The 27,362-nt window shown below is 43.3% G+C and overlaps 1 protein-coding gene across 2 annotated transcripts in view; it reads right to left on the bottom strand.

Moving 5' to 3' along the window:
* Window positions 1-659: 659 nt before the first annotated feature.
* Window positions 660-27,362, bottom strand: part of SEC24D (SEC24 homolog D, COPII coat complex component) — a 115,157-nt gene continuing 88,454 nt past the window's right edge. For both annotated transcript variants that reach the window (XM_065907217.1, XM_065907218.1), the window contains exons 14-23: window positions 19,764-19,880; window positions 18,883-19,053; window positions 17,530-17,626; window positions 17,251-17,396; window positions 16,167-16,305; window positions 15,293-15,411; window positions 10,100-10,279; window positions 8,200-8,391; window positions 5,889-5,978; window positions 660-1,500 (exon numbers count right to left, since the gene is read on the bottom strand). In XM_065907217.1, the coding sequence (XP_065763289.1) occupies window positions 1,360-1,500; window positions 5,889-5,978; window positions 8,200-8,391; window positions 10,100-10,279; window positions 15,293-15,411; window positions 16,167-16,305; window positions 17,251-17,396; window positions 17,530-17,626; window positions 18,883-19,053; window positions 19,764-19,880 (1,392 nt within the window). In that variant the 3' untranslated portion in view covers window positions 660-1,359. The remainder of the gene's footprint in view (window positions 1,501-5,888; window positions 5,979-8,199; window positions 8,392-10,099; window positions 10,280-15,292; window positions 15,412-16,166; window positions 16,306-17,250; window positions 17,397-17,529; window positions 17,627-18,882; window positions 19,054-19,763; window positions 19,881-27,362) is intronic.

Here is a 27,362-nt window from a genome sequence, read left to right as displayed (position 1 = left end):
TATTGGAGTTTCAGCTTCAGCATCAGTCCTTCCAATGACCACTCAGGACTGATCTCCTTTAGGATGGACTGGTTGGATCTCCTTGCAGTCCAAGGGACTCTCAAGAGTCTTCTACAATACCACAATTCAAAAGCATCAATTTTTCGGCGCTCAGCTTTCTTCACAGTTCAACTTTCACATCCATACATGACCACTGGAAAAACCATAGCTTTGATCAGACAGACCTTTATTGGCAAAGTAATGTCTCTGCTTTTTAATATGCTATGTAGGTTGGTCATACTTTCCTTCCAAGGAGTAAGCGTCTTTTAATTTAGCTCTTATTAATTACTCACGTCGCTGACATCAGAATTGAACAGGAGAGAGAAGGATACCTGTGTCACACCACTCAAAGCTACTCTCCTAGGTTTATGTATATTCATTAATAATGGTCCTGTTTTATTTATTTTGCTCACCAAGACACACTGGAGAACTTTTAAATTGCCTTTCTTGAGTACACTGTCTCACATTGCTTTATTTATTTACCTAATTCTTCCCAACTCACCCCCAAAACTTAGTTTTTTAGTGATCCATCCATCCAACTTTTTCCAAGACACTTTAACTACCACTCTTATTTCTTTTAAAACCTCAAAATACCTCAATAATGAATTCTACCTGGTAGGTAAGAGCATATGAAGTAATTTATTGATACTGGTTAAGATCCTTTATATACAGGTAGAAACCATCAAAATTGTACAGGGAACCATGAAGAATATTGATAAAGACAGTTTTACAGACAAAACAACTGGAAAATAGTCTTAACATACACAACATGTAATTATGAAAAAAACGTAGAACACAAATTGTTCCACAAAATAGATTCCAAGGTTATTTAAAAGTCTACTATGCAAACAAACCTTAAGTTGAAAAATGTTCACTGGGGTTATACTGTTTTTAAAAAATTAAGTATAATGTAAAAATTAAGTTTTTTTTAATCCCTTACTGTAAATGGGAGAGGAACTGAGACAACTTTTTACCCCAAATCTATACATTTTGAAAAATAATTTATATGTCTAGCACAAAGAAAGAAAATTGAGAATGCTTACAGTTCTGTAAACTATGCCTTTCATGAAATGCAAACTGCATAATTTTTTTTAAAAATTGTGCAATCAGAAATAGACTGTTCCCTTTAAGGTACAATTGTACCTCAATTGGCTTTATACCTGAGCACCAAAGCTGAAGTTCTAAAATGCCGTCTTGGAAAGCTATTCTGAAAATGAGCAAGAAATCAAAAAAAACTAGACTGTTACTATCCGGAGAATTAGGCACCAAAAAGGAGAGTGTCTCCTTAGAAATGCAGTATTAACAATAGAGCAGTTTCCATTAATTAAGCAGCTGACAGATCTCCTTGTGAACACAACAAAGGAAATCCACGTAGGATGATCCTCCATAAAGTCCTTTGTCTTCTACCAGGAACTGTCGGAAAACCATTTCTGGCTGTTCTCGCTGCTTTACTATCGTCAGCTAGGAAGAAAACAAGGCAGCTGGTTATAAACATTTTCCAAATGTGGCTCAATTTTGTATGCTTTGGTTCCACCAGAATTACATGTCTGTTGTCTATGAGGCCTTGGAGGAGGATAGGAAAGTGCCTGTTACCCAGAGTGGAGAGAGGCCTTGAGCGCAAAGCCACAGAAATCAAGACATGTGAGTGGCAACAACGAAACACAAGCAGAATGCCATGGAAATGGCTTCACAACGGCAGTGACTCGCTGAACTTTAGAGGACAGGGTAGGATTTCCTAAAGGATGTGGGAGTGTGGTGTTAGGGAGCAACCTACTGGGGAACCGCCTGCCAAATACACAGTCCTGGATGGCAGGTAAATGAGCACACACTTCTAGAAGTCAGTGGGAGGTAACGAGTTTGGGTTTTTGTAGGAAAGGTGATTCAGTGAAGGTGATGAAGGTGCATAGAGTTCATTAAGGGGATGAGGGAAACGAGATAAGAAGCAGCTGGAAGCATCTAAGGCGGGAGACAGTCAAGACCTGAATGAGGCAGTGTAGCTGCAAAGGAGACAGATGAAAAAGATAATGTTCTTAAACTGAAATTAATCTTAAAGATATTCAAAATAATTTTACACTGATTACATGTGGAAATGGTAATATTTTGAATAAGTTAATAAGACCTTATCAAAATTGTTGTTTTTCATTTTAATTGTGGCTGCTACAAAGCATAGGATTAATGTGCAGCTTGCATTATCGGACAGTGCTGCTGTAGAGGGAGAGACCTGTGGGGAGGAAGCCCAGAAAAAGGTAGTTTGTCATGAACACTCTCAGCTCTTCTGTTGACCCACTTACTCACTTCTGTTTTAAGAAGTTAAAGCAGACGATCAAAATGGTCAGAATTTGATATCTATTGAGCTGTGTGTGTGGTTAATGGAGACAGATGTGCAAAACATTGTCTCCATCTACCACCTGTATAATTAAGAAGAACCAGGGCATCTTCTCTCACTTCCTTCTGCCTGGTGAAACCACCCAAAGTGCCTGCTGCTACCAGCTTCACACTGGCTACGGCGAAGAAGGCACGTTCCATATCGGCTGGGTGCAGCTACCGTTTTGAGCTGGCGAGTCCCATGTGGATACGGACACACGTGACGTCTTGGCTGGTCCGTGCCAGGCCCTGGGAGCTGACACTGGAACAGCAGTGTGTAGTCATATCCCATCTGATGGGGGGAAAGAAACTAGCCCCTCTCATGGGAACATGGCCACGGAGTTTAAAGCATGCATCCTGGTGAGTCTGAAACCAAAGTAGTTTTCTCAAAAAGAGAAATTTACACAAGTAAATTGTCTTCTCCACCTTTTCCCAGGTGCCACTAGGACTCTACCATTGTCTGCTATGGGAACACCAATGTGGGTCTGGCCTCAGACAGCTCAGGCTGAGACTGGGCAGAATAAAAACACCATGGAGGGAAGGATTTGAGGCCCTAATTTCCTTAGAATTTAATTGTTCTATGGAAATTAATGGAAGTTCATATTGCTCATCTGGGGGGTACTGCCATTCATGTATTTATTTTTTGGTTTAAATGTAGTGGTCACTGTAAAACCTCCTCTGATGTGTGCATCTGGCCATAATCTGAAGTAGGAAATAGAAGAGGGAATGAATTTCAACCTTGGAAGGAACTCATTTTTAAAGTAAAGGAATTAATATCCTGCTCTCGCATTTGAGTCTCTACAAAGCTAGATCATCCAGGACTTGGTGGAAAGTCTCAGGGAACTGCATTTAGAGAAGTGGTGGATAGGGTGTCTTGATGCACTGGTAGTCTCATGGGTACACCACACACGTCAGAGGAGAAAGTATATTGGGAGGGACTGGGAATCTGTGTGTTATTCCCTCTGATTCCATAGGGAGGGACGCAGCTCTGGGGTGTAGCAGGGGTGGGGAGGGGAGAGGACTGTAAAACGGTCACTGCTGGTCTGCACCCCAGGTTCCTGTGTGCCCTCTCTGTGGAAGGACCGGTCAACCCAACTGGTCTACATGGGATATTCTCTGGGCCATGTTACCGGTGCTTACAGAATTACTGTACTTCAAAATGCATTTTCATTTCTCACATTGCCTGTTTCACAGGGCACAGATAAATGACGGCAGTGATCAGGAGTATGCTGAAGGAGGGGAGAGCGCCATGGGTATAACTCAGGAGAACGCAACTCATCCTAAGGGGGAGATGAATGAAGAGAAGCCAAATGAAAAAGGTCAGTGAGAAAGAATCAGAAGAGTATGATGTCTTAAAAGTGGACAGAAGAGAAAAACGGAGGAAAGCAGTAGTACTCAGTCCTGCAAAGGGGTGGAGAATAAAATGTCTTTAGCAGGTTGGCAGTTCAGAGAAAACTGGAGATGGGAAGAAGAAAAGTACAAGCAGTTATTAACATTTCAGGAGGCATGGTAGTGTAATGCCTGCTACGTTTCTAGTGTTCAGTACAAACTTGTGGGATAAACAGGGGAAGCAAGCAGCGTCTTGGAGAAGCAGCAGCTTCAAAGAAGGAAGATGTGAAAACAGCTTGTAAACTGGAAAGGAGCCAGTGGGGAGGGAGTATTCTAGGAAACACAAGAGGAAGAAGAGATACTTTGGAGCCTGGAGAACCATGAGCAGGGCAGGACTAGAATTTCAGTAAAGCATTTGATTTAGGTAATCTGGGAATACACTGTGATAGAAATCTTTTTTTTTTTTTTTTTGTTCTCCCGCAAATGTAAGACTGCCAACAGTGAGGTCTAAGAGGGCTGATTCTCTGAAAAACTAACTAGCATAATCGAGAAGGTAGCAATGCCTTCTGGTTTGATTTTGCTATCCCTGTCCCTTTTCTCCTCCTAGTCAGTCTAGACTCTTTCAAAGATACAAAGACTCTTTAAATGCGTTTTCATTTCCTTTGTGTGATCCATTTTCAAAGGCTGGAGAAAAAGATGTAAAACCAAGTGCACTGGACTGAACAGCCAGGACAGGCCTGTGTCTGTCGTGACCTAGCTGTGCGCCCTGACCTAGAGTGCACTCCTCCTCGCGTCTGCTAAGCAGCAGGGGCAGCTGAGAGGCTGTGGGGGACCAGGCATCTCCTGGACTCCTTCAGCTCTCACATTTCTGGATTTTAGATTTTCAAATTCTTTGAAACCCTGAAAATGTCAAGGATTTTTCAAACAGAGTTACATTTGCAAGTAGCACATAAAAAAAAAATCATTCAAGCTAAAATTAGTATTAATATTATATAATTTCTTATATTTTATTTACATATCATATTTGGAGTCTACCGCAGATACTTTAATAACCAAAGCTGACATGACCTTGATAAGCAGGTCATGGAGCAGGTGAGAGAAAGCAGAGGCGAGGAGAGGGTTTTCTTTTTTCCTGGAAGAAGGGGTTGCTGAGCGCAGGGGTGACCGCCACGTTTGCTCTGGCTCCTTCTCTGCAATGTGGGGCCAGTTGTGGAGACGCAGCCTCTAGGACACAGGTGGATCACCCTTGCTGTGCGTTCTGAACACTAGTGGCGGTCAGTCTGCGTGTCGGAAGGCCCTAGGATCTCATCACATGTCTCCGGGGTGTTCAGAGTGTTGTGTGAAAAACATGTTTAGTTTGAGCCTTCTCTGCCATCTCTAGGTCCTGCCCTAAAACTGAACCCAAGCAGTGATGTAAAAACAGTTCTGGAAAGGTTTTGTTTACCCAGATGTCCTAGAGATTATAAATCTCTTTATTCAACTTTCCTAACTTCTACTAACAAAGTTGACGTTTGCATGCATGCCTATCATGGTAAAGAACATTGATATAAACTGACATAATATTTATGTTTCAGGGGAACAATAGCCCCACAATACCCTGGTTCTTGTAGAGGCCTGCCTGTAGCTGAGAGTTCTGCACCTCGGCAGGAAGTAGTACAGTAATAGACCACCGTCATCTGTACATTCCAGGCAACTCTACTGTTGAGCTTGAAAAGAAAGACAGGGGTGAGTACCTGGCACTTAGCAACAAGGCATAGTTTTCCTGACTTAACAGACATTTTAAATTCTTTTACTCACACTCAAAAAAAGCTTGGAAAGACTAAGATAACATAATTTTTCAGAAATAATAAATCAAAAGCTGTAAAAGTCAAATGTAACAAATTATTTTATACTTCTATAATTTTAAGCATTGAAGGAAAAGTCATTTCAAAGACTTAATATCAGTTGTTTCTAAGTTAATACTTAGTAAGATAACCCTTAGTTAATGCATGGTGATAGTTATTTTGGTATGTGCGTAGTTGACAGGTAGGTAGGTAGGTATACTCAGAGATTGTGACTTTTCTATCAGAAGTCATGTTATAAAAATATAGGCCATGCATTTTAAAGTCTGTAAGGAAATCAGAACACTTGAAGAAAGAAGAAAATCTCATTCTTACCTTCATTGAATATGGCCGCTTTTGTTGGATAATACCCATTATCATTCTGAGTGTTTGTGAGTATGGATTTCCCACCTCAGGCAATAATGTCTAAATTTAAGGAAAATAAAATTTAAGTTTCAGTACAACATTTAGATAGAAGCAGAATGAGATTATTAGAATGTTAAAGTTAAAAAACATCCTCCCAAGCTGTTGGCTTAGTTCATTTACCTAAAAACAAAACATGTGAAATAAAAATGCATTAAAAATGATTCAGCATAATTTGACACAAACAGTATATGATTTTTGCAAAGAATGTCAACTCACCATGATTTTAATTCCTTTGCAAGATAGATATTTCAAGGCTGTGTTATGAGAGAATGATGTAGTTCACTCCTTTAGTGGGTCAGCGGCAGGACCCGGAGGCATTACCCCACGTGGAAAATGCCATCCAAATACCACTGTCCCAACATTCAACAAACCACCAAATGCTAACTTCTCAGAGGGAATGTGGCCTTTTAAATTTCCCTGAAATCTGGGTGATGGTATATAAGAGAGCACCCACTGCATGTGGCCCCTGGGGGCCATGAGAGGTCTGGACTTAGGTTTCTCTCATTAAGACAGCTAATGTTAAGGTGTACTTCTAAGCAAGGAGATACCAAGAGCTAAGACAACATCTGTGAGTTAGCCACTGGAAAAGTGAACTGGAACATTTTACCAAAAAGTCACACATCTCAGGAAAAGATAATAGCCAGTATTTTTCACAGGAGTTGTTAAAAAAAAAAAAAGGCAAGAAATTCATTATTTATATTCACATTCCATAACCTTATGTATTCTCTTGACATTTAAGATTATTTTTTAATTTTCATTAAAAAAAAAAAAACATAAAGTAAGTATACTTTATGTATATGTCTCAAAGTGCCAACTGCCTCTAAAAAAAGAGCAATATTTGTTTTTTTGTCTTACTTTTTGAAGAAGGTTGAGAAGAAATATGGTGACATAAGCATAAAACTAGCAATCTGTTGCTTTGTGGTGGACAGACTTTGGCTACTTCATATGTATGTTCAACAAATATGCATTGACAGTTATTTTATATGTGAAATTTAAATTTAATATGTGAAACTTATATTTCATATATGAAATAAGAAGCTTCCTTAAATTTTATGTAAACATTCTTCACACTCATAGTTTTTTGCCCATTGAATTTTAATTTTTAAGAAATTGCCTTTCTAATCATTCTTAATTTCAACCACATGCAAACATATTACTATTTCTAAATCATCTTAAAACTAACCTCTTAATGGATACCTTTAACTTCTTTAAAAATATATTTTTACATTCATAATAGACATGCAGCTCTCTAAACTGATCACGTATCTGTTTAACCTGAAATTTTAATCTAAACTCCTCCTCCAGATGCTATGTGTCTACCTTCATACCAGAAATTAAAGCCTTAAGCCTTCTGCCAAAACGTGAGTGAGGGCTCAGGGAACAAATTCTCTGCTGCATTCTGCATCTGAATTCATAAGGAATCCAGTCAAGCAGAGGAAGACAACCATCACAGCAATGGCGCTCACACAATGGTCTGCAAATAAGGTATGCAGTCAGTGTGATTCTCAAAGTATACTAGGAAAGGCAGCAATTATAGTTTAAGAACATCAAATGTGTTCGTTCCATATCAAATCTAAAATCTCTTTTGAAATAAATGAAACAGAAGGGCGCATAATTTGTTTTTGTGGGGTGGTCATATCAGTAACTGAACGTGTATGATAGATTCTGCATCCTTGTGAATATGCAGTTCAGCACCAGGGATGAGCCCAGAGCCTGAGACCAAACACCTTTGCCACTTACTACTGAAAGAACCTGTCTCTACGCCTCACTGGAGCTGTCTAGAAAATGGAAATAGCAACCCACTCCAGTGTTCTTGCCTGGAGAATCCCAGGGACAGGGGAGCCTGGTGGGCTGCCGTCTCTGGGGTCGCACAGAGCTGGACAGGACTGAAGCGACTTAGCAGCAGCAGCAGTATCTGTCTCACCGATTTGTTACAAGAATTAAATGAAACAGCGTATTTAAAGTATTTGGAGCACAGTGATTAACAAATAGGAAATGGTCTGGTAGTGTTGGCAGTCTCTGTTAAAATCATATAATTTGGCTGTTGGATAATACTTTATACAAACAACTTTATGCTAGTTAATTGTTATTCATTAAAACATGAAGTTCTCTTATATAGAACTACAGACCTTATTGTTTTCTCTATAATACATGGTTGCACATGAACAAAAAAGCATTTAAGAATTTATTACTGCAAAACAAAGGGAAAAAATATACCTACCATATCTGTGTTGACATGTGCAAGAGATGGCACGTTAAAGATTCCTTGAATCAGTTCTGGTGGGCTACTTACTCCCAACCATAAGAACATGTTTAGACCATTCGCCAAAAGGAATATCCCTTCTTCTGAAAGACGGGTCTCAGAGCAGCGAATAGCAGCAGGTAATGTTGTGCTCTTGACATCCAGGGTGTGCTGCAAGGCAGAGGCCAGAGTCAGAGCCCCTCCTGCTCCCCCTTCTCTCACCCCCTCCCCCTCCTCCCTCGCAGTTCACATTCAATGCGTCCTTGCCCTGCGCCAGGCATCCTCCTCATTTGACAGCTATCCCCGCCTTGTATAGCTATACAGCCATTTTTTGGAGGAAAGAAAAGACAGCAGATAAATCTAAGTGTATAGAAACTTAGACGGTGCTAAGTGCTGTGAAGCAGGGCAGTGGGATAGAGCCCTCTGGTGGTACAGTTGTACACAGGGGAGTCCAGGAGGTTTGCTAAGAAGGTAACGTCTGAGCCGGGCCGTGCGCATTCCAGATGGGGGGCCTCAGGGGCAGAGGGCCTGGGGCTCAGGGCTTTCTCGGCCGTTCAGGGCTCCGCGAGGAGTTAGTTCTAACTTCCGTGCCAAAAAGTGACTGCAGGGCCACAGGTGCCAGCAAGCAGGCTCGTTAGGAGAGGCGACTCTGCTGGAGGCGGGGTGGTGGCAGTGGGCGTGGAACTCTGGGCGTTCTTGGAAGGAAGAGCTGGCACTGCTGAAGGCTGCGATGTGGTGGGTGAGGAAGGAGAGAGCCAAAGGGTGAGCGTGGGCCTTGGGTCCTGAGGAACCGGAAAGAGAGAGGAAGACTGCAGGACAGGAGGCCCAGCGCGCTCAGGGACAGTGCCCGGCACAGCCCACGGAGATGGGCTCCAGGGGCGCCAGCGCCAGCGCCGCGGAGCTCAGGACGGTGCCGCCTACAGAGGGGAACTCGAGCGTCGGCGCAGACGGTGGCTGCCGGCCTGACGCAGGTCAGACCCCCGCAGGACTGTGTGCACAGACAGGAGAAGCGTCCTGGGCCTGAGACCCGGGGGCCCGCACGGGGAAAACGGTAAACCAGCAAAGGCGGCAGCGGGAGAGGCCGGGGAAGCAGAGAAACCCGGGGAAGAGGACGCTCTAGAGGCAGAAGCTGTCAGATGCCGTGCTCACAGCAGAGGACTGCGAGCAGCCCACTGGTTTTATTAACATGTTGACCAAGGGGACCTCGGCAAGGCGATCTTAGTAAGACCGTCATGTCCGTGTCCCCGAGGGTCCTAGCTTCTCTGGCAGAGTCCAGTTTTATCAGAACATCAACTATTTGAACGTACGTTAACTCTTCCTAACCGCACTACTACTGAGAGCCTGGGCGTGAGCTTTAATCCAGGAGTCAGAAACCAGCCCTCGGCTGCCCTCTCTCTGATCCCGCAGTTATAACCTGCTTGCTAGGTCCCGGGGGGAAGGAGCCGAGGCAGAGAGCACGTCAGGGCTGTCTTCAGTAAAGAAGCAGAATGCATCACCAGGTAAACTCTGAGGGCATCTGCACAAGGCTCATCAGAGCCATTCTAATTCAATGTGGTGACTATCAGATAATTAATACACTGTCTAAAAACAAACACATATGTGTTTATAAAAGTCCATACAGATACAGCAGTTGCCTTTCATGCCATAAAGTAGATTTCTCCAACCGAGGCTGGGCTTCCTGACCATTCAGTGCCTAATCCGTCAAAGAATCCTAACCCTGGGAATGAGGGCAGAGACTCGGTCACCCAGCTGGAGCTGGAGCGCCCCGCCCCGAGGCCGTCTCAGGCCTGCGCGGCAGGTGACACCGAAGTTTCTGGTTAAGAACAAACTAGAACTCTCTCCCGGACGTCTCTAGGACCATAACACGCTTCCTACTTACTATGGGCAGAAGCTGTGGGTAGAAGAAGAGCTGCGAGTCAGCCACGCCCATGGTCATGACCAGCTGCCTCTGGTAGGCCCGCTCGTCGGTGGAGATCTCGGGTCTGCCGAGCAGCACGCAGTTCTTCAACAGGCTGTTCATGTACACCGGCAGGACTTTCATGGAATCCGGTAAGATCAGCTGGAAGAGAGAGACCAGGTTCAGATGCTTGCTCTTTACTGACAATCAAGACCCACTGCACTTTACCTGTACAAGAGAAACATCTGCTTTCTGAGGTTGCAGAGAGGACGAAATGGTAGCCCACATACATCCCCCAGAGCAGGGAAGCAGAGCAGCTCTCCGCGGGGCATGTGGTCCCGGCTATGCGTCTTAGCAGCTGTACGCCTCGCGAAAATTCCGTACCCTCTCTTTTCCTCCATTTTCTCTTCTAAAATAATAGCACCTCTACTTCATGATCCCGAGGTGGTTAGGAGTAAATTATTTCTAATTTGTGGAGCACTTATAGTAATGCCCATCACACAGTGTCATATGCATGTTTATTAAATGAAATGTATAAATTATTTCCTAATCTGTGTTACCAGCTTCTTTCTAAGCTCTTGAGTTCAAGATCAGCATTTCCAGCTGCCCCTGAGATCTCTCTTCCTCTGTGCTTCCCCTGCCGCTTACACTCACACAGCCACAGACTCAGACGCTGGAGGAGGGCTGTGTCACAGGTTCTACCCAAGCATCAAGGCCTGTGCAGAGGGATGAGCATAGTCCACGTGCAAGATGTCTAATGTGCACTGGGGGTGATATGCATATAGACAGATAAACCATAATAAGGAAAATTCAAAGTATAATACTGTTCAATATATATAGAAATTAAAACAGGAAATGTTTTGGGACTTTATTAGGTATGTCACTAAATGATAATAGGAAAAAATCAAACTCCTACAATTCCACAAACATGTTTTTCCTCTTATGTTTCCCGTTTTAGATACTAGAGCTACTAGATGAACCCTAATTTCATTTTTTGTTTACCTTCAATTAGAACACAAATTCTCTCCATTCCTTTACAATCCACCTTTATAACCTTTAAAATCCACCTGTACCTGCTTCCCCTCCATCCTCTCTTTGGCTCATGTGACCTCATTCTGACTTCATTCTAACTGCCTCCAAGTACATACCATAATATGATCCTCCAAATAGTAACACAATGAAGCAATTCTAAAAACATGAGTAAAAAAATTACAAATTATTTGCCTGTCTGTTTAACCTTACCAACACAGTTTTACAAATATGGCTAAGAATCAAGAGAGACTGAGTGTCACTTCTTCTATTTAACAGTAGGTCAATGAACAACAAAACATCCAAAAGAAAAGCATATACAGGAGATAGGTAATCTGCAAATATAAATATCTGGTCTATAAATTCATGATTTCTTTTTAGCTTTCTATTTTAATGATAAAAAAAATATACACTTAACACATGCTGAAAAGAAAATTTCCCTTACAGCTCTGTTATTAATAGGATTTATTCCTCAAATCCCTTTATTATCACTTCTCATGATCTTCTAAGTAAGAAATATGTAGGACAGAACTTTCTAACTGATTAAGGGAAATATATATTAGAACAATTCTACTTTGCAGTTTGTTTTTCCTCTCAACTTTTATCTCCTTTCAAAAAAACCAAAGACAGTGAGATAAATGCATGTTTCCTCATGTGAGGAAATGCTCTTAGAATTTCTTCTCTAGCATAAACTTTTTTTTAATGAGAAATAATGTTTAGCATTATATTGTTTCAGGTATATAATATAATAATTGATACTTGTATATATTGTGAAATGAAAACAATTCTAGTTAACATCATCACCATAAAAGTTACAGAATTTTCCTGTGATGAGAACTTTTTAATATTTATTCTTGGCAACTTTCAAACATGCAATACAGTATCATTAACTAGAGCAGCTATGCTGTGCATCGTATCTCCATTACTTGCTTATTTTATAACTGGAAGTTTGTACCTTTTGAGCCCCTTCACCCATTTTGCCCACCCTCCACACCTCCCTGCAGCCACCAATCTCTCTTCAGTATTTGAACTTGGTTTTTGTCTTTTAGATTCCCCATATAAGTGAGACCATATGGTATTTATCTTTCTATGACTTATTTCACTTATTTAGCATAAAGTATTTTTATTTGACAGCATTTGGTACTGGAATATGTTTTCAGCCAAGGAAAATTAGGAGTTAAAAAAAAAATTACGATCCAAGGATACAAACCATGGTCATTGGAGCCAAGTGGCCCCAGGGCTATTTCTGGGCTAATTACCAGTTAGGCATTTACCTGTTATGGATTAAAAATGTTCTTAGATCCCCACAGAGAAGCATGTATGTACAGTTTTTAAATATTATCTTGCAATTCACTGGCTGTTTCTCATTAATCAGGTCATATTAAGACAGTTTAGAAATTTGTTGCCCTAAATACCACAAAGAGTTGGGCCTGGCACATGATGACACTTTCAGGACTAAAAAGTCTGATTAGAGGAGGCTATGGAGGGCAGAAGGAATAGAACAGAGAATGAAAGTAAGAAGGAAATTTTGTGATGAAGAAAAATGAGTTAGAGTGAAAGAAAACAGATAGTCAATGTTTCTGAGGTAGGGAAGAAAATGTGGTAACAGAGCAGTACTTAAAACCTTTCCTTGCCTCCCTGATCCTCTCCATAAATAGTGAAGTTACTCTTGAGAAGACAAGGTGTGAGTGAGGAGGGAGTGCAAATTCATATGAGTCCAGTTTGCCTGAATTTGGAGAACTCTGTGCTTTGGGTTTTGAAGCAACTGGTGTGGTAATGGAAAAAAAACAAAAACTGTTACTTGCCAGTTACGGTGATGCAACTCACCTCCTGCAGTCAGTGTTCTCTCATATGATGCCATGTATTTAAGTTTGGGACAGTGAGTTGTTATATTTAATAAAAAAAAAAAAGGGAGTTACATTGCTTATGTAAGCTTAAAAAATTGTTTTAATCTTGTTTTAAATTATATGTCTTAACTCAGCATCTATCCTATGACCTGCAGAATGGGTGCCTCCTTAAATTTTGCACCTTAAGCTCCTCTTTTGCAACATCTTGTGCTGGCCCTGGCAATTCAGTAAAAGCATATCTCCTGAGGTCCAGTACATATAATGCAAGTACACAGCTCCTTAACAGTCTTGCTTGGATCAAGGAAACTTTGGACTCTGTAGTATTGAATAAAACAGTGGAATTCCTTTACAGATTTCTCCATGGAAATTATTTCTTGCAAATGAACTATGGAAAGACCATCAAATTTGAAGTTACATTCTCTGAGAAGAACCTCAAGTCTAGCCATTCTGTTAAATAATGGTGTATTTTAATATATCATTGTTACTAACTATTATCATCTCTACATTTTCCCTACTCCCTGGTGGATAAAGGTATAGCTGAAATGTGCTAATGGAGAAAGAAAACTCTCCAAAAAAACAGGAATAATCTTTATCTACTTTTTTCAGAAACAGACTGGCATCAGAATGCTGTCACTCCAGAAATAAACTGTGCAAACAGATGATCTAGTAAGTAAAGGCAAAGCTTATAACTTTAAACCAGAAGGAACCGACCAGTTTTATTTCTTCCCTTAAGTAGGCAACAGATTTGTTTTTAATGTAAGGTTTTCTTGAATCCAGTTGTTTTAGCAAATAAACTTTCTTAGAGCTCACTAACTGTACCTGTTCTTCTTCAGCAAGTCCTCCTGACATGTGAGACACTCCAGACACAGAGCAATGTTTCCAGAGCTCCAAAACAGTGAGACTGGGGGGTACAGTGGTCCTGGCTGGCCTGTACCCGGAGCTCCCAGGGGGCTCTGTGTAGGATGCTCCGAAATGGGACTGACGCTGAGTTTACTAAAGAGGCAAATCCTCTGAATAACAAAGAGGGCTGACTCACACAGATCTAAGAGTTGCTTCTGTGGTATCAGCAGGAGATGAAGAATGGATGGCCACTTTAATCCCTCTGGACAACAAAGGAATTTCTGTAAAAAGTCCAAACTAATAACGATCTTTTAATTTCCTGCATTACCCAGATTATGAATTTGGCCTCCAGATGTATCTCTACTATTGTTGTTGCTGAAAGGTTGCTTTAGGTGGAGTTTCAAGTGTCACTGTGAACAAGAATTAACCAGAAAGTCTCCTGCCTGTTGCCATCTTCTTTGATTCTGTGTTCAGATGTTCAATACAGCTATGAAAAATGGCATCTAGCTATGATGGGAAAGATTACGAAAAAGAGAACAGATACAAAAATAAATGTGGGTCTGAGGTTCTGCCTTTTTTTTTCTTTTGTTTTTATGAGTCCGATTTATTTAAAAGATCTTCTAAAATTTCAAGTTATTAGCCAACTTTTTTCAAAACTCTTCATACCTATTACTAATTTTTTGTTTTTTGGCTGTGCAGCATGGGGATCTTAGTTCCCCAGCCAGGGATCAAACCTGTGCCCCCTGCAGTGAAAGCACAGAGTCCTAACCACTGGACTGCCAGGGAGTTCCCTATTATTAACTATTAAATACAAAGAACTTTAGAATTTGTAAATTGTGTTTATAAAATATAGATAAGTCATTTCTGCCATTAGCTTGTGTCAACTTTGATTGTTAATATATCCAAAAAGTATTTAAGCTTCCCCATTTCACAATGTAATATTCATCTTTATATGCAAAAGAAAGCCTGATTTATATTGACGTTTCTTACATATAACATTCTTTCATTTTACATAATGAAAGTGACTGTCAGCACAACACGCACACACATTCTGAGGTTCATGCATGTTGTAAGGCCACTAAGTTTCTTACTATTGGCTGTAAAAATACCATGGGCTTCCCTGGTGGCTCAGCTGGTAAAGAATCCACCTGCAGTGCAGGAGACCTGGGTTCGATCCCTGGGTTGGGAGCATCCCCTGGAGAAGGGAACAGCTGCCCACTCTGGTATTTTTGCCTGGAGAATCCCATGAACAGAGGAGCCGGTGAGCTACAGTCCATGGGGCTGCAGAGTCTGACATACCTGAGCGACTTTCACACATAAAGACACCATGGTCCCCCCAGTGGCACCCTCAGTCTCCTTGGTTACAGTTCACTGGGCAGCATCTCAGTGCCCAGACGACAGAGGCCTTCAGCAGCAAAGCGCGGCATGAGCAGGTCCCGGAAGACAGCAGGTGACTTACCTGGCTGGCTGCAGACGGACTAGCACAGTTCTTCCGGTAACAGGCCAACATGTGGGCAGTCTGGTTAACCAGAATTTCCCGAATGACCTTCAAGGGTTGGTGTAGAACTGCTTTAAAAGCTGTTTGCACAAAACAATGAAAAGGACGCAAAAAGTTTAGCTCAGAAATGGATCCCTCCAAATAATAAAAGAGCAAATTGCTATTATCTTCAGACCGCTCAGCTAGGAATAACAGCATTTTAAAATGTTAAAGACATTGGATAAGGCTCTCCTCTTGACTAAGTATGGTTTAGCCAATGGAAAACAACAGCCTTCCTATAACAAAAGGCAGGAAATCGGTCCAGATTCTTCCTCAGAATATTAGAAATAGGACTCTACTCAGAGAAAAGCAAGACCAGCTCACCATCTCGGATGCTTTGAACTCCTACGGGCTGGACTGCTCTTCTAAAGCTCAGTGCAGAATTTCAGCTGGGGTTTGGGGCAAGGAGGGGAGAAGGAGCCAGAAAACACCTCGGGCCCCTACCATTTCCTAATTATCTCGGTAAGGGTAATCCAGTTCAGTCTCATGTGAGGGACCCTATTCTTCCATTATCTCCATGTGCCAGAGGGCACAGCACACCATCCTAAGTCTTAGGATCACCTTCCTTAATTTCAACTCTGTCTCCCTGGGAAGGACTCAGTGTTCTGCTTTTTTGACTAAAGTTAGAAATGCTGACTCTTATTCTTCACCCTCTGCTTTTATAAATTCTGAATTTACCCACCAGAAGGCTACACAATCCCAAGACCCGTTAGCTACTAACTCGGTTTAACCCATAAGGCTGCCTGAACCACTAGGCAAGGTACTCTGCAGCACCCCAGGATTGGCAAAGAGTTACCTGACTTGGCGAAAAAGTTGACGAGGGCATCTGTCTCACAGCTCTTATAGAGATCCGCCAGCTGGGAGCTGCAGTTCAAGGCCAGGTTGTGAATCCGAAGTCGTCTCTGACCGCCAACGGTTGTGTAGAGCACGGCGCACTGCAGAGGCAACATTGCGGGCGCGCGTTTCCTGGTGAGCACGTCCACCCAAGCTAGCCCGCTCTTCCTTACGTGCACAGAAGAGCGTGCACAGCTCCAAGGCCTCTGAACCCGCCAACAGGCCTTTCCTATTACTGCTAAACTAAACAACACAAGGGAGGAATGATGGCCAGCGATGTGCATTTCGCTGGTTTAAGCTTAGGTTTTAATGGGGCTGTTCACATGCAAATACCTGTGTGCGTTTCCACAGCTAGGCTACACTTCCTTACTTTGATTTTATTGCCAGGGATTCAGGTCCAGAAATAATACTTTCACATTATCATAGTCCTACTCCAGACTCACTTCACCCAGAAAGAAACAGCTAGCTCTGGTGACAGGTTTTATACTCATGATAAATATATACATTTTGATAATGTGAACAAGTAACCATTTCCCCATTTCTGTGATTTTAAAATACATATTAATTACTAGAGTTCTTCCTCAATTTGATGTCAACCTCTCCCTTCTTTGAGGGTGATACTGTTGTCTGAAAACTGACCATTAGGATTTCTCCTGTTTTATGTCACAGTCTCCGTGGCTTCTAGTTAATCTTACTTGCTACAAAGCCATGTCCTGTGGACACTTGCTTCTGCCATGATGACCCGTCTCAGCACGGTGTCCGGTGCGTGGCAGGGGTGCCGCAAACCCGGGGGCTGGGGGCCGATGCCTGTCATCTGACCTCAAGTCTGCGGGCTCTCATGCAAACACTCCATATACATCATTACTTCCGAGAAACAGCACAGGAATCAGAGTGTGCAGAATAAGCCACAGAGCCCTCCAATCTAGTGCCTTCCACCTTTGGACTTCCTTCTGGAGAGACTGGCATAGCCGATGGTCCTGGGAGTCTCCCCAGCGATCACTGTCAGTAACAAACTAAGCAAAAGCCAGGCGTCCGCTCTGAGTCACCTGAATCAAGGCCCCGGTGTCTTCACTGAGCTTGTCATCATGCTTGAACTCCACGGTCACGGCTTTGTCACAGTCGATGGCTGCCATCTCTACGTCGGTGGTGTTGTTCATATAAATGCCGCCAAAGAAGTCAGTGGCTCTGAAACCTGAGGAGGAGGAGGGAAAATGAAAATTTTGTTTCTCCTTTTTTACTGTCATTTTCTTTGTTGGCCTGTTGTTAGTTTCGAGAGGAAGCACTTATACATCAGAGACCAGAAAACCAGTATAAATGAAAAGTACCTGTGCTGGTACGAACCCGCATGATAGCATCAAATCCTATTTTCTTCTCAATATCATTTCTGAGGTCATTCAAAAACTGCTGGCTGTCCAAGTGCATCTAAAAAATAAAGGACAATCATGTCCACCAGGTGGCGGTAAAATACTGAAAACAATTCTATTAAAAAAAAAAATTCTTGATTAAAACCTAGTTTATCCAGAAATCTTAGGGTTCAGAAAGCCCTTTCAATGTTATTTCACTTGTGATCTTTGATCTTATCAAATCCCTTAGCCAGTTTACAATATAAGTACGTAGCTATGCAATTAAAAATAATTTTATTCATCAAAATAAAGATGATGAACATTTGTCACATTTGTTGGGGGATCACTCGTTCCCACTCCATGTTTCCATGTGGGGGTACACACACCAGAGGCGCCTCCTCACCTTTCTCGGGTGAGGGCAGATGACGTCTGAGTTTGGGACAAGGAGCCGGGTGGGCAGAGCTCAGCCTCTTCTGCAGCCTCTGGGGTGGGGGGCAGCCTGCAGGAGGAGGCACGCACAGCCTGGCCCTCAATATTGGAGCTTGCAAGGGCCAAGGGGTCCAGGAGACGCTTCTATCTGCGCCCACCCTGTGTCTGGTGGTGTCTGTCTCTCGGAGGGGAAAAGAGCAGCAAGTCCCACAGACCTGGGTCCCTTCCAGTGCTGACATTCTGACCATCTCTTGGCTCTCAGTTCAGGCTTGGAAGAGAGGGGTACAATGAACTGACCCCTTCAAACCATAGCAATTTAAAACCAACACATGGTCACTTTAAAAAGCAAACTCAAATATACTGAATATAAGCTTTTATATAACATATAAACATTTTATAGAAAATATTATTTCCCTCCAACAGGGAAGCTTACATAGTGATATTCAAACCTGAGGCTCAATGAGCTCTGTTGCCATACCTTAGGAAGCAGGAGAGCAATTTTTTTTTCTGTAATTTTTTAAAAAATTTCTCTTTGATTGGAGGGTAATTGCTTTACGATACCGCACAACACCGTGAATCAGCCTCAGTATGCTTACATCCCCTCGGTCCTGAGCCCCCACCCCACCCCGCGTCTCCCGCTCCAGGCCATCACAGAGCCCGGGCTGAGCGCGCTGGGCCACACAGCAGGCCCCGCCGGCCGTGTGTTTCACGCGCGCTCGTGTGTCTATGCCAGCGGCACTCCCCCATTTCGTCCCGCCCTCTCCTTCCCAGGAAAGCAATTCTCAGCCACCGGTCGGTCCTCTGCCGTCCGCTCTAGAGTTCACGTGTGTCGGTTGCCCACGAGGGGGCGCAGCTTTGAGGTCCAAGCGGCAGGAGGAACCCGGGGGAACAGACTGCAGCATTTACCTGGAAGCCGTTGTATTTGTAGAGCGTGCCCCCCGTGAGCTGGGGCACGAGCCCCAGGGAGGCCACGTCCACGTACTGGCTGGGGAAGAGGAAGAGGGTCACGCAGCAGCCGTGAGCCACGCAGTCTTTGGCCAGAGAGTCGTAGACGTTGGTCTGAGGCTGGAAAAGGATCTGAAGGAAAGGGCGCACAGAGGGGGAATGAAGCCCGCAGAACGTTTCTGCTGTTAGCGTCCACTGCGTCCTCCGGGCTGAGGAAGCGGGCCGCGGTGTGCCCAGGGGGGGCGGCTGTCAGCGCCCCGTGTGCCAGGCGTGCGCCACGTCAAGTGCACGCTCGTGCGTGGGTCATCGGACCCCGGCTCCAGGGACGCTGACGCCGCTGCCCTCCCTGCACAGGCCGAGACAGGCGCCTGTCCGGGGTCGCGGGGCCCTGGCTGGATGCCCGTCTCACGGTTCACCCTTCACCCTGACTGGGTCCCAGGGCAACAGCTCAGAGGGTTTGAGCAAAGCGTATTCTGAGCCCCGGGCACGCCAGGACTGCCGTCCTAGGGGGCTGTCCATCACACTCACCCTCTACCTGACCTTTCTGCATTTCCCCCCATTTCTCCCCTCCCCTTAACAGTCTTACCAAGCAGTGTCTTACATGAGTTATGCATGAAAAAGCTTGAGATTTTATCTTAATGTAGATCAGATATCCCTTTCCCTAGGAATATACAGTTCCCTCAAGTATTTACAATTCACAATCTTTCTTACAATGTACAGTACCCCGGATTTATACATTTAACTTTGCCCCCTTTCCTACACAAATCACACATGCCCTGTCTCTTTATTCCCTTGTAAGAACAGACACATGGACATTTCAAAGGGCAGCTGTTTACATATACCTTTTCTTTGTCCGTATTAATCATTTTTTTGTCATCTCTGTTTTTGAGTTTCCCTGGTGCTTCTGCAGTTGGCAAAGAGGAATGGAAGATGAACAGCTTCCCAGGACAGTCTGCTGCCTTAAAAAAAAAAAAAAGACTTCGGTAGGAAAGTTTTATTGTAAGGGACTCTGAAAAATAAAATATAAGTCCTTTCTATGAGCTGAGCACTGTATACATCTCATTAATCCTCACAATAACCTTGTGCCTTATATAGACTGGGAAACAGGCTCAGGGAGGCTGAGAGATCTGCTTCAAGTCAAACAACCTGTAAATGAAAGAGACTATAAATATGCATATATCGGCTGCACTGCAGGGCTTGCAGAATCTGACTTCCCCAGCCGGGGACGGAACCCAGGCCCCAAACGGTGACAGCATGCAGTACCAACCCAAACGGTGACAGCATGCAGTACCAACCCGTGGACCACCGGGAATCCCTGAAGAGCCAATATTTAAGTGTAGGTCTTTGTACCATGTTTTAAACACCTATTAAAATGAAGTGTCCCAGTAAAAATACTTTCTCCTTTAGCCAACAGAAGTCTTTCAGAACCAGGTGAATCCCAAAAGTAGAATAATAAGATTCCCAGGATCCTGATGGAATAGAAGCTCTTCTTTGAAACCGTCAGTAACAGATGAAATCTGAACTGGTGCCCCGAGGAGGAATGCACAAGAATGCAGCGGTGCTACAGCAGTGTGAGACCCAAGGAGCAGCTTTCAGGCAAGAGGACAAAAGGAAAGAACGTGGGATCACGATGACCCTGCGACCTGTAGTGCTTGGGAAGCAACAGAGAGCCCAGGTGGGCGCCATGAATGTCGACTCAGCATCAAGATTTAAAATCTTATTTAGGGAGCTGAGAAGTAACCTGTGAGCAAAACTTACTACAAGTAAGTAACTCAGGATCCTGCCCCTCTGCGGTCCTGCCTTTCTCCAAGTCACCTGGGCACATTGCTGCCTCGAAATGAAGACAGCCGTTCTGATCACAGAGGTGGCTTTTCTCCCTGTGACGCCTGAAGGCTTTCCATTACAGGGTAGAGTCCCCATCCCTTTATCTGGCCGGGAAAGCCAGGAAACAGTGGGATGTGTTGCCACCAATATTCGCTGTGTGCAGCTCTGCCCCAGACCTTTGCACACATTTCTTATTTCATGCGGACAACGTGGGGAAGAAGGTAGTGTAGGCTGCATGTTAAGGTCCGGAGAACCGAGGCCCATCCAGCCTGGCCCAGGTCACAGAGCATGTAAAAACAGTTCCCAGGCCCTTTGGAGCTGAGTCTGAGTCTGTTTTCCAGTCTAATCTTGCCCTGACCATCCCCTCCACTGGAAGTTCTAGCCCTCCCTGCTTTCCTGGAGTATACCATATGCTTTACACACCTCTTTATCTTTGCACATTCTGTTCCCTCTGGCTGGAGCACATCTCTCCCTCTCTGTGCCCTGGAGCGGTGTGTGCAAAGATGGAGTTCAGTGGCACACGCTGGTTGGACCGGGTCAGCTGCAAAATGTGTTGTGAGCTTATTGCTAATAATAAGGTATGTGGGTTTGTGACTAACTTCCTCAAAAAGCAAACGAAGAGAACTCAAGGTGAGCCCGGTCCTATGTGTCTGACCACGTGACTCTGATGCGCTTTGTGGACAGGTCCCAGGGGGCGGGTCCCAGCTGACACCCTGGGAGGGGGGTAACCCATGCCCATCCCATCTTCGCTGTGTGACTCAGTATGAGCAGCAGCTTTACTGTTGCCCGAGACTTCTATTGAAAATTACTGACAGACACAACATTAATGCGGAGGAGGGAAGGCTTCCTTCTTCTCATGGACAGTGGCCTCCACGTGCAGACACCACACAGGAAAAGCAGGCGGTCAACACTCTGGCCAAGAGACACACTTTAGCTCCAATAACCAAAGCCTAGTAGAATTTCCAGTGATACTGATAACAACACATTAAAGGCTTTGAAATGCTTTGACTAAAGTTTTTTCATTTTTATCACTTTTACAAAAGTGTTTTTTTTGTCTTAATTCAAGTAGCAGAAAAGGTATAAAACTTTTCTTAAAGGTCTATCTTCTCCCTGACTTTTCTTGCCTCACCTGCCCAATTTCCCTAAGGAATTTATTGTCAAAAATTCTTCTATCCGTCTAGATCTTTGCTACTCATGGAAGGATTATAATTTTATACCACAGGAGTTAACAGCATGGGTATGGTTCCTGTCTGCAAGGGTTCAGAATCCCAGCCATTTTATTAGCTAAATGACACTGGGCAAAATATTTAACTTCTCTATGCCTCAACAGGTCTTCCTTTGTGGCTCAGCTATCAAAGAATCTGCCTCCAATGCAGGAGACCTGGGTTCGATCCCTGGGTTGGGAAGATCCCCTGGAGAAGGGAAAGGCTACCCACTCCAGTATTCTGGCCTGGGGAATTCCATGGACTGTATAGACCATGGGGTTGCAAAGAGCTGGACATGTCTGAGCAGCCTTCACTTTCATGCCTCAATTACCTAATTATATGACATAGGAAACATCGTAACTGTTATACAAAAATACTGAGAGAATTCAGTGATCCAGGACATGGTGTTAATCATAATTACACATACACGACTGCCTAGTTAATACTACACATTGAGTAAAACTCTGAAGAAAAAAAGATAAAGTATAATATTAGGGGAAAAAATTAAGAAGCCATATTTATCTTTTTATTTATATATATAATGGCTATTAATTTCAGATATAATTTCATTAGTCACATCCTTAAAAAAATCTTTTTATAAGTAGCAATTAAAGAAAGAGCTCCTATAGCTTTATACGCTTTATGTCCCTACAAAATGTTATGTTTCTACCAGAATCTGATTGTGCCCACATGAGGGTATCATACAGGATTAGACGAGTGACATGCCATTCTCGTTATGATGGAAACAGGCTGAGGAAGGCTGACCTGGAGAACCCATTGTTCAAAGTTCAGCTCCAACGCCCTTTGTTCCGAGAGAGGTGTTATCGTCGCCCTTGGCAGGGCTGCTTGCCTCTACCTCTGTCCCACTCTGCTTTGTAGATGACACTTTTCTAGAAGTCATGACCCTTTATGATTCTGCTGTCTTCCAGGATCTCCAGTCCACGAGGAAGGCAGGCCTGTGACTTTCCTACCGAGGGTTTCTCCAGCCACACCGCCCGCCCTGCCCCTGCCTCAGGCCTGGCCCCTCACCCTACGGGTGCCCCATGAATTCCCGTGGAGGGAACTTGGTGACAGCATCTTGAAACCAAACGGAAGCATTTATGAAGACGACTGAGATGGACTCCCCGCATCTAATGATGTGCTTGAAGCATAACCGCTCAAGGCCATTTCCCTCCAAATTTTTGGCAAACTGTGTTTATCTCGTTTTATGGGAAAGTGAAAGCTAACTCAGAAAACTGCTCTGAGGCCAACTTGAAAAACAGTGCCAGCAATTCACATACAGTTGGATTATGAGTGTCAGATTTTAAAACAGATGCAGATTTTGAAAGACTATATATATTACAAAAAGACACTCTGAGTACAAGGTGCTGTCAACACGGAAGCATGTACAACAGAAAATAGAGAACTGAAGACTTTAGCTGGAAAGTATGTGTAAGAACGTTCCAAACAGTCCCTTTTTATCTTTGTGACAAATCTGCGCATGTTTTATGTCCATTTTTGTCTTCCGTCTTTGCTTCAAAAAGTTTATTACAACTAATTATATATAGCTTTGACTTGGCATCTATCTGATAGAAGGTAAAGCTATAATTCAAGTGGGGGAGTCTGGTTCTGCGGCGTCTCCGCTCGGACACAAAGAACAAACGGTGTGCTTTGCTGTCCTCTCAGCTTTTCCTCCCGCGCAGAGGGGATGAGACCCTGGGCCCCGGCCTCTGGGGCAGAATACGCTGAGCTGCTCGCTGACCTGCCGCAGACCTCGACACTGCAGAGGCACTCTTTGCTCTCCTCCCCACGGCGTTTTGGGAACATCAGCAATAAACATCATGTCTTGTATTTCAGAGTTACATCTCTTCCACACACTGTAAGCAACTTAGAAACAGGGAGAGCAGTCCTAACACTGTTTCATAAAACACCGGCATTCGGTCAGTCTCTGCTGATTGAAAGACAAGTGAACGAATGATGTGGTCTCTTCAATATTTAGATACTACCCTGAAGATTCTCAAAGCTGTTAGCCTTCAGCCTGATAATGACTTCAGGCAAGAATTTTAGTACCCTGTATATGTATATACAAATTTAAGTCTGACTGATTTTTAGCCACACAGAAGCTGAAAAATGATGAGATAGTCTGACTGTCAGAGGCAGCTGCACCATCATACACACAACAGACATTTACACATTTTTACACAAACACACATTTAAGCTATTTTTTCTTCATCCAAACCTGATAAAGTTGCTTGAGGCAGATGGTATAACCCACAGACAAGCTCCAACTGTACTACAGTAGTTTCTGCTCTTATACAACAAATTATAATCACCTGGAATCTTCCTGGGAGATGCAGAAGAAACATTTTTCATTAATTTGTTATTTATAGCAATAATCTATTTGTAAAGAAAACTTTTGATGAAACAGACAATTAAAGGCACATAATAATAGAATTACTAAGGCAAATGTAGAGAACTAGAAATCAGTAGAAAGGTCAGGGAAACCGGAACATCCACCCTAAGTAGTACTATTTTTATTGTAGTCAAGGCTAAAACAAACTATGGATTAGAACGCTTATCACAACTGACTCTAGGAAACCAGCTAGTGAATCTTTTCTACATGTTAGAGATTGAATCATTCAATAATGTCTCCACTTAATGTTCTACACAAGAAAGAAACTTTCTTCATTGTGTTCTTTCTTAATTTAACCATCAGTTTAAAGCACAGAAGAGCTTCCCTGGTGTCTCAGTGGTAAAGAACCTGCCTGTTAATATAGAAGACACGGGTTCGATTCCCGGTCAGGGAGTACCTTCCTGTGCCACGGGGCAACTAAGCCCCTGGGCCCATGATCCAGAGCCCATGTGCCACAGCTGCCGAAACTTGGGGTCTGCAACAAGAGAAGCCACTACAGTGAGAAGCCTGCACCCCACGAGTGTAGCCCCTGCTCACTGCAACTAGGGCAGCAAAGACCTGGCACAGCTAAAGACATAAATTAAAAATAGATAAAAGCAGAGAATAAGACATTAAATCATAGTTAAATGAAAAGCATTCTCAGTCCAAGTGTAACGTGAAGCTGGAAGGGTCAGGTATGCAATTTTCTGCAGAGTTAACTTAATGTAAGGATATTCTGAGAGACTGCAGAATGAGTAGCAATTCTTGATGCTGGTGATCCCTAAATACAGATAATCAGTAAACTGTGGAGCTGATGAATCAGGATCTCTGGAAGTGGGGCCAAAAGTTGTAGTTTTAAAAAGCACTTGCAAAAAAAAAAGAAAATAAATAAAAATAAAAAGCACTTGCCCTTTAAACACGTGACTGCACTGACATTAGCGGGGCCTGTGCAGGGCTGGGGCTGGGGGAACCTGGCAGCAGGCAGGGGCAGGAACCGCCACCGACAGCATGTCCAGCTCTTCATCTTCATCTTCACAGTTCTTTACCTTCTCCAAAAGGAGTTCATTCTACTTTGTAAGAATAGTGTACTTATTAACTTTGACTTCTGATTAGTTATATTTAGAGGTTTGTTTCTTCTCTTTAAACATCAGTGGAAAGGCATATGTTACTCTAACATTAAAACTGCAAGCATAATATAAAAATAAAAAGGAGATGGGCTGAAATGAAGTGGCCTCTGGTAACAGATGGGCAGCTGAGAACACAGTGCAGTTGGCGTGGTGCTGAGTGGCCTCCAGGAATACTCTGCTCACTAGGGAACACAGCGATTTCCATCCTGCATCCTAACACCACACTCTGGACACGTGGAAAGCAAGCACACACACTGCTCCCTACATTTTTTCTTTCTAGGAAGCTTAGCAGCCTCTAGACCTCGTGTGGACTGCCAGTGCGGAACCCACTGTGACAAGACAGTACTGCTCCCTTTTAGAAATGATATATAGGGTTGAACTGGGATTCTGTATGCATATTTTAATGACGCCTGTATTTTCTTTTATGAATGAAACTTCCTGTGTGTGTGTGCACGCCTGTCTTTTTAAAAAAATTATTTACTAGCAACTACAGAACTAAGATCATGCTAAGATCTGGTCCCATCACCTCATGGGAAATAGATGGAGAGACAGTGGAAACAGTGTCAGACTTCATTTTTTTGGGCTCCAAAATCACTGCAGATGGTGACTGCAGCCATGAAATTAAAAGACACTTACTCCTTGGAAGGAAAGTTATGACCAACTTACATAGCATATTAAAAAGCAGAGACATTACTTTGCCTACAAAGGTCCATCTAGTCAAGGCTATGGTTTTTCCAGTGGTCATGTTTGGATGTGAGAGTTGGTCTGTGAAGAAAGCTAAGTGCCAAAAAATTGATGCTTTTGAACTATGGTGTTGGAGAAGATTCTTGAGAATCCCTTGGACTGCAAGGAGATCCAACCAGTCCATCCTAAAGGAGATAAGTCCTGGGTATTCATTGGAAGGACTGATGCTGAAGCTGAAACTCCAGTACTTTGGCCACCTCATGAGAAAAGCTGACTCACTGGAAAAGACCCTGATGCTGGGAGGGATTGGGGGCAAGAGGAGAAGGGGACGAAAGAGGATGAGATGGCTGGATGGCATCACCCACTCGATGGGCATGGGTTTGAGTAAACTCCAGGAGTTGGTGATGGACAGGGAGGCCTGGCATGCTGGGATTCATGGGGTCACAAACAGTCAGACACGACTGAGCGAATGAACTGAACTGAACTGAAAGAAGAGCCCTTGTGGCTCAGCTGGTAAGAATCCGCTTGCAATGCGGGAGACCTGGGTTCAATCCCTGGGTTGGGAAGATCCCCTGGAGAAGGGAAAGGCTACTGACTCCAGTATTCTGGCCTGGAGAATTCCATGGACTACATAGTCCATGGAGTCGCAAAGAGTCAGACACGACTGAGCGACTTTCACTTCACTTAAAGAAGAGCCACTCTGCAGTCTTAACTAATGATTTACTGGCTTGCGATTCTCCACTCATCTTTCCTCTCAGGCATGTGCACGTGAATATACTGTTACTCCCAGGATGAACTCTTTAGGGTAGAAAGACCTGTAGCATCATGTATAACTTATCACATATCAGGAAATTTACACATGAATTTCTAGACACTATTCGGAGGACAGAATAACAACAACTGCAGAACTTTCAAACTGAAACAGATATTTGTCTTTAGCACTGTGGAATAAAATAGGAATTCCTAAAGTCTTTCTGTAGTCCCAAAAATGATCACTGCTGGCTTCCACAGGATGAAACTTAACATCTCCAAATTGCTTTCGGATATAAACTTTATCTTTAATTTTATGTTAAATTAACATGTATTGAGGCTTTTTGAGGGATATCTGCAAGTCTTTGATCTCATCAGTAAATACTCTGAAGATCAAAAAACCCAGGCAAGCATCTATACTGGAACCAGACTAAAACGTCTGGTCACAAAATTTATGTGGAAGTAGTTCATAAACTTAAT

The sequence above is a fragment of the Muntiacus reevesi genome, chromosome 16, assembly GCF_963930625.1.
Source record: "Muntiacus reevesi chromosome 16, mMunRee1.1, whole genome shotgun sequence".
NCBI classification, from domain to species: domain Eukaryota; kingdom Metazoa; phylum Chordata; class Mammalia; order Artiodactyla; family Cervidae; genus Muntiacus; species Muntiacus reevesi.
This window is presented reverse-complemented; position numbering and strand designations above follow the sequence as displayed.